Below are 7,371 nucleotides of genomic sequence, written 5' to 3' on the forward strand. Positions count from 1 at the left end.
TTTTTGTAGTTTACATTATAAAAATAGAAAAAAATTCCTTTAGATTGATAATCTTCCAGAGTTCCCAGGCTTTGCATCTCTCCTGTCCACCACTGTCACCTTGTTCTATTTTTTATTTTGAAGTACAATCTCACTTATTTGCAGAGGACCTCACTTAATTGCTGAGACTATCCTCAAACTGTGATCACTGTGTCTCAACTTCCCAAATTAAGTGATTACAGGAGTGTATCACCATGTCTTATACAACGATATATACATTATATGTTTCTTATTTTAAAATTTACCTATTACTGGACATTGTGGTTAGCACCTATAATTTCAGCAATGTGAAAATTTAAGTAGGAGCACCTCAATTCAAGGACAATTTCCATATCTTTGCAAAATTTTCTCTTTTTGTTTTGTGATACTGGGGATGAAACCAGGGCATTATTCTACCTCTGACCTACACCACAGCCCTGTTTTTTATTTTTATTTTAAAACAGGGTCTCACTGAGTTGCAAAGAGCCTCACTAAGTTGCTGAAGCTGTCTGCAAACCCCAATCTTCCTGTCTCAGCCCCCAAAATGCTGGGATTACAAGCATGAGCCACCACGCCCAGCTTCAAAATTTTTTCTTAAACCAAAATGAAAGAAAAGAACACACACACACACACACACACACACACACACACACACATATTGAACACCTAATAGTCAGTATATCTAGACCACTTATGGACTTCTGCTGGAATTATTCTGGTAAAAGTTCTCCAGCCCAATAATATGACAGGATGAAAACCATTCCTACTAAGAACATTCACCAAAATTTTTTATTTTGGTGTTGGATATTGAACCCAGGGGCATGTTATCTCTTAGTTACACCCCCAGCCAGATTTTTTATTCTTTCTTTGAAAACAGGGCATTACTACATACCTGAGACTGACTGGGAACCTGTGATTCACCTGTCTAGCCTCCCAAGTACTGTGATTACAAGCACATGCCACTATGCCCGGCTATTCATTCGAATTTTAATAGATTAGTAAGGCACTCATTTCTTATACCGCATTGATAAAATGACTCATTTCAAAACTGACAATTTATTTTTTTGCCTGAATACAGATATACAGTGTCAGGACACACACAACAATCTGATGTACTTCACTGTTACAAGAAAGAAAGGAATGAAGGAATGAAGGAATGCTATCCTTTATTCACACATACAATTCTCATGACTGATAAGGCAACTTAAATATAAAACACTTTCAAAAGAAATAAGCCCAACTCCTCCTAATTGGTAGAATTATTCCTGTCATTTTGACATAAATTTTGGTATCCAACTATTGCATACTCAGTGGTTTCTAAAAATTTCCACATAGTAGCAACAGCTGCAAATCCAAGATACTAAAAATATACTTAATGTATTCAAATGTGGTCCTTTTTTGTCTGTCTCAAGTTGAGTGATAGGTGTTATAGTCACAAACACCATGCTTTTGTGTGGGGGTTACAATATAAACCTTTCCACAAAGGCAAGATGTTGCAAAATTAATGTCTCAAGGCCCCTGAAAGGACATTGCAACTTCAGTCAGGCATTAAGAAGTTTATCATCCGAGTGTCCAATGGCGTCGGGGTTTGAGAGTGAATCCAAGTCTGCAAATAGATTGAACCAGGCTGACATGGCTTGGTTACCATTGTTGGGGGATCTTGTTAACTTTGGACTCTGTGAAGGCACTGGCAGGTGGCCAGATGTTCTGATCCCTCCTGGGACCGAGCTGTTGAACACTCCAGCAGCATGAGGACCAAGGACAAAGAGCTGTGAAGGGAGGAACCCAGAGGACTGAGTGAGAGGCGCAGACCCCGCAGGAGGCTTCTGGCACAGGAGCCAGGCGCCAGGGCTTGCTATGTCCTCTTGGCTGAGTGTAGGAAGGTTAACTGTGCTTAGAAATCTATCAGTTTCTTCCATGTTTTCAAGTCTATTGGAGTATAAATTTTTAAAGCAGTTTCTGATAATCTTTTGAATTTCTTCACTATCTGTGGTGATATCTCCTTTTTCATTTCTAATTTTGATAATTTGAGTTGATTCTCTTTTTCTTTTGGTTAGGTTGGCCAGGGGTTTATCAATTCTATTAATCTTTTCAAAGAACCAACTTTTTGTTTTATTGATTCTTTGAATTGTTTTTTTGTTCTCTATTTCATTTATTTCTGCTCTAATTTTGATGATTTCTTGTCTTCTGCTGGCTTTGGGAATAGACTGTTGCAGAATTTCTAGATCCTTGAGTTGTGTCATTAGGTTCTTTACTTGGTGGTTCTCTGTCCTTCTTATGTGGGCACTCAATGCAATAAACTTTCCTCTTAGTACTGCCTTCATGGTGTCCCATAGATTTTGGTAGGTTGTGTCTCTGTTTTCGTTTGTTTCCATAAATTTCTTTATTTCTTTCCTAATTTCTGCTCTTACCCATTCGTCATTCAATAGTGTATCATTCATTCTCCATGAATTTGAATACTTTCTTTTGAGTTTCCTGTTGTTGATTTCTACTTTTATTCCATTGTGGTCTGAAAAGATGCAAGGAATTATATAACATTTTTTGAATTTGCTGGTATTTTCTTTGTGTCCCAGGATGTGGTCTATTTTGGAGAAGGTTCCATGGCCTGCTGAGAAGAATGTGTATTCTGTAGTTCCTGGTTGAAGTAATCTGAAAATGTCTCTTAGGTCCATTTGGTTTATGGTTTCCTTTAGTTCTAAAGCGTCTTTACTCATCTTTTGCCTTGAAGATCGATCCAGTGGTGTGAGAGGTGTATTAAAGTCTCCCCGAATTATTGTATTTGGGTCTACTTGGGATCTTATGTCCAGAAGGGTTTGTTTTACAAATGTGGTTGCACGCACATTTGGGGCATAAATATTTACTATCATTATATCTTCTTGGTGTATTGTTCCTTTTAATAAAAGGAAGTGCCCTGATTTGTCTCTTTTGATGTGTTTTAGTTTAAAGTCTGTTTTGTTGGATATCAGGGTTGCTACCCCTGCTCTTTTTTTGGTCACTGGTGGCATGGTATATCTTTTTCCATCCTTTCACCTTCAGCCTGTGAATGTCTTTGGCTGTGAGGTGAGTTTCTTGAAGACAGCATATATTTGGATCATGTTTCCTAATCCACATTGCCAGTCTATGTCTTTTGATTGGTGAGTTAAGTCCTTTGACATTAAGAGATATTATTGAAATATGATTTTTGTTTTCTGCTATTTTGTGTTCTGTCTACTCTTGGGTGGTGTGATCTTTCTTTCTTTACTTAAATGGCCCACGTATTAACTTCCTCTCTTCTCTGATTCTGAAGTCTGCTTCTTTTTTCTTCCTTATGGTTTATTTCTTTAAGAATTTTCTCTAGTATTGGCTTTGAATTCATGAATTTTTTGAGATTCTGTTTATCCTGAAAGACTTTGGTTTCACCATTGATCTTGAATAGTAGTTTTGCTGGATAGATTAGCTTGGGCTGGAAGTTATTTTCTTCCAGGGTCTGAATCACGTCGTACCAGTCTCTCCTAGCATTCCTGACCTGGGTTGTGTAGTCTGGGGTGATTCTTATTGTTTTGCCTCTATATGTCACCCATCCTTTTGTTCTCACTGCTTTTAAGATTCCTTCCTTAGCCTCTATATTGGTCATTTTGGTTATTATGTGGCATGGAGTGGTCTTTCTTTGGTCCTGTCTCAGTGGAGTTCTGTATGCCTCCTGGACTTGAAGGTCCAAGTCTATTTCCATATTTGGAAAATTCTCTGACATTTCCTTGAAGATATTACAGATGCCCTTGGTCTGTACCTCTATCCCTTCCTCAATGCCTATTATCCGTAAATTAGGACGCTTCATATTATCCCATAATTGCTGGATGTTTAGGTTTTGTTGCTGTAAAGATTTCTGTATATCGCTGACTGTGTTTTCGGTTTGAGATGTACTGTCTTCTAATATTGATATTCTGTTTTCCATTTCATCTAATCTTCCAGAATTTCTTTCTATTGCTGTCTTCATTTCACTTATTGCCTCTTTCATTTCATTCCAGACCTCTTTCGGATTCTTTTTTAGTGTTTCTAATTCACCTTTAACCTCCTCTATACTTGTTTTCAATCCTTTCATCATATTGAACATCAAGATTCTGAACTCCCCTTCTTGCATTTCTAGTAAGTCAGTATTCGTGATTTCTACTGTCTCTTCATAATTCCTGGTTCTCATATTTATAGCATTCTCTGTCCTGTTTTTCTGATTTCTACCCATCGTTCATGAGTATTGTGCTTAGTCCAATCTTAATATTAGGAGTTTAGGGATATCGACAAGTCAGCAGAGCCTTTCCAGTGTTGAGGGTGGGTGATGTGGGAGGAGCTGGGGTGATGGGTAAAGGAGTTGGATTAGGTAGAGGATATGTTTAGGTTGAGAAGACTTTAAGTATGATAAGGTAATATCATGCTAGGAATGAGAGAGAGTTAACTAGTAGGACTCTTGTCGTTAGTAGGGTAATTATGGATATAAGAAATACTTTGAGTATTAAACCAGGAGGTATATTATGGGGGAAAGTTTTGGGGGAGAAAAGTATGTAGGTTAGAGTGGGAAGGTTTGTAAATAGGGGTGATGGAAGGAGCAGACAAACATAAAAAAAAAAAAATCCACACAAGATACCAAGACTATTATGTAATCCAAGAAAAAGAAAGGAAAAACCAATCAAAGGAGGCAAACGAAAAAAGAAAGGAAAGAGGAAGAAAGAGGAAAAAATAACAAGAATAAAATAAAAGGAACTAGCAGCTGGGTGAAATAAAAAAATGAGGCAAACTATCCAATATATATATATATATATATATATATATATATATATATATATATATATGTTAAAGTAAAAGAAGTGTGGGTTAAGAAAAAAAATAAAACAACAATACTTATTCTTCCTATTCAATAACGTTGAGCAGGGCGTGTTGGTGGACACTTGTAATCCCAGCATTTGGAAGTGTGAGACAGGAGGATCGCAGTTGGAGGACAGCCTCAGCTACTACTTAGTGAGGCCCTTTGCAATTCATCAAGAACTTGTTTTAAAATAAAGAACAAAATAAAGAATAAAGAATAGAGCTGGGGTGTAGCACTAAGGGAGAATGCCCCTGAGTTCAATCTCCAGTGTCAAAAAAAAATTGTAGGGCCAATTTTTTGACATTTAAGTTTTTTTTTTTTTTTTTTTTTTAAAGTGTGCACTTTATTGAACTGGTCTCAAGTCAGTGTAACAGGTAAGCCCTGGCTGCCTCCACACCTCAGCCCACTCCCAGGGAGACCAAAAGCCTTCATACATCTCAAGTTGGGGGACAAAAAGTTGGGGGGCCTTGATGGCTGACCATTCAAAATAAAACAAAATAAAAAAGTATTAGGGCGAAGATTAAAAAAATTTGCATTACATAATTTACACAAAAGCAATGCTGTCACCTCCCCTGTGTGGACTCAGGCGAGGACTGGGCCATCCTCCTTGAAGAGGAGTGGGGCGGCTTTTGGGAGGGCGAGGGACTTCCTGTAACAATGCATCTCACTATTATTTGGAATGACTATTAAAAAAAAGAACAATGTACAATCAAAGTCCTGGGCCACATTGTTGAACTTTGGGGATGCTCGCTCCAACCGACTGCTGTCACCTTCACCGTTCCAGTTTTTAAATCCTGAGTCAAAAGCGCCAAAACAAAAAAACAAAACAAAAAAGGAAACAAATAAAGCCATGCCAATCTGATCTCGTTTTTTCTGCGCATTAGGTTTTGTCAAGAAAGGGTGTAACGCAGCTAAGTAACAGTCCGCCTAGAAGCATTTGCGGTGGACGATGGAGGGGCCGGATTCGTCGTACTCTTGCTTGCTGATCCACATCTGCTGGAAGGTGGACAGCGAGGCCAGGATGGAGCCGCCGATCCACACGGAGTACTTGCGCTCAGGGGGAGCGATGATCTTGATCTTCATCGTGCTGGGGGCCAGGGCTGTGATCTCCTTCTGCATCCGGTCGGCGATACCTGGGTACATGGTGGTGCCGCCAGACAGCACTGTGTTGGCATAGAGGTCCTTGCGGATGTCAACGTCACACTTCATGATGGAATTGAAGGTAGTCTCATGGATGCCACAGGATTCCATGCCCAGGAAAGAAGGCTGGAAGAGCGCCTCGGGGCAGCGGAATCGCTCATTGCCAATGGTGATCACCTGGCCGTCAGGCAGCTCGTAGCTCTTCTCCAGGGAGGAGCTGGAGGCTGCGGTGGCCATCTCCTGCTCGAAGTCCAGGGCAACATAGCACAGCTTCTCCTTGATGTCACGTACAATTTCCCTCTCCGCTGTGGTGGTGAAGCTGTAGCCGCGCTCAGTCAGAATCTTCATGAGGTAGTCTGTCAGGTCCCGGCCAGCCAGGTCCAGACGCAGGATGGCATGGGGAAGGGCGTACCCCTCGTAGATGGGCACGGTGTGGGTGACCCCGTCACCGGAGTCCATCACAATGCCAGTGGTACGGCCAGAGGCGTACAGGGACAGCACAGCCTGGATGGCCACATACATGGCTGGAGTGTTAAAGGTCTCGAACATGATCTGGGTCATCTTTTCACGGTTGGCCTTGGGGTTCAGTGGAGCCTCAGTCAGCAGCACCGGGTGCTCCTCAGGGGCCACACGCAGCTCGTTGTAGAAGGTGTGATGCCAGATCTTCTCCATGTCGTCCCAGTTGGTGACAATGCCGTGCTCGATGGGGTACTTGAGTGTCAGGATGCCTCTCTTGCTCTGGGCCTCGTCACCCACATAGGAGTCCTTCTGGCCCATGCCCACCATCACGCCCTGGTGCCGTGGGCGCCCCACGATGGACGGGAAGACGGCCCGGGGGGCATCGTCACCGGCGAAGCCGGCCTTGCACATGCCGGAGCCGTTGTCAACGACGAGCGCAGCGATATCGTCATCCATGGTGAGCTGGGTGGCGGGTGTGGACCGGCGGCGGCGGAGCGGCGAGGGGACTGTGCTCGCGGGGTGGACGCGATCTCGGCCGACATTTAAGTTTTTAATGTCATTTCAGTTCTTGACAAGCATGGGAGGTCCTTCCATCTTCTAAAATCTTTTTCACCTTCTCTTTTCAATATTTTATAATTTTTCACACAGAGTTATTTTACCATTATGGTTAGGTTTATTTCTAAGCTTTTCTCTAGGCTAATCATAAATACAATGGAATAGTATTTTTAAAAATTAGTTTTTGTCAAGTATTCCCATTTCATTTTTAAATTAGGCACACTTTTATATACTCACCAGACTTATATTATTTCCTTTATATTGCTTTTTTCTTTTGTTTTTGTTTTTTTTTTTAGTACTGGGAATTGAACTCAAGAGTGTTTTTCATCTAATTTATACATGAGAACTTTTTTTTAATTTTGAAA

At 40.9% G+C, this 7,371-nt stretch overlaps 1 protein-coding gene across 2 annotated transcripts; it reads right to left on the reverse strand.

The window, feature by feature from the left end:
- Positions 1-5,370: 5,370 nt before the first annotated feature.
- Positions 5,371-6,915, reverse strand: LOC308268031 (actin, cytoplasmic 1). 2 transcript variants are annotated; one of them, XM_080703040.1, is made up of 2 exons: positions 6,299-6,915; positions 5,371-6,106 (listed from the first exon to the last, which is right to left on the reverse strand). In XM_080703040.1, exons 1-2 carry the CDS (start codon positions 6,905-6,907, stop codon positions 5,780-5,782), a joined length of 936 nt encoding a protein of 311 aa, XP_080559166.1. In that variant the 5' UTR covers positions 6,908-6,915; the 3' UTR covers positions 5,371-5,779. The 2 variants fall into 2 exon arrangements, with proteins under 2 accessions (XP_080559166.1, XP_080559165.1); XM_080703039.1 differs by having other exon boundaries at positions 5,371-6,915.
- Positions 6,916-7,371: the final 456 nt, after the last annotated feature.

The sequence above is a fragment of the Muscardinus avellanarius genome (genome assembly GCF_963383645.1).
Source record: "Muscardinus avellanarius genome assembly, chromosome: 10".
Lineage (NCBI taxonomy): Eukaryota > Metazoa > Chordata > Mammalia > Rodentia > Gliridae > Muscardinus > Muscardinus avellanarius.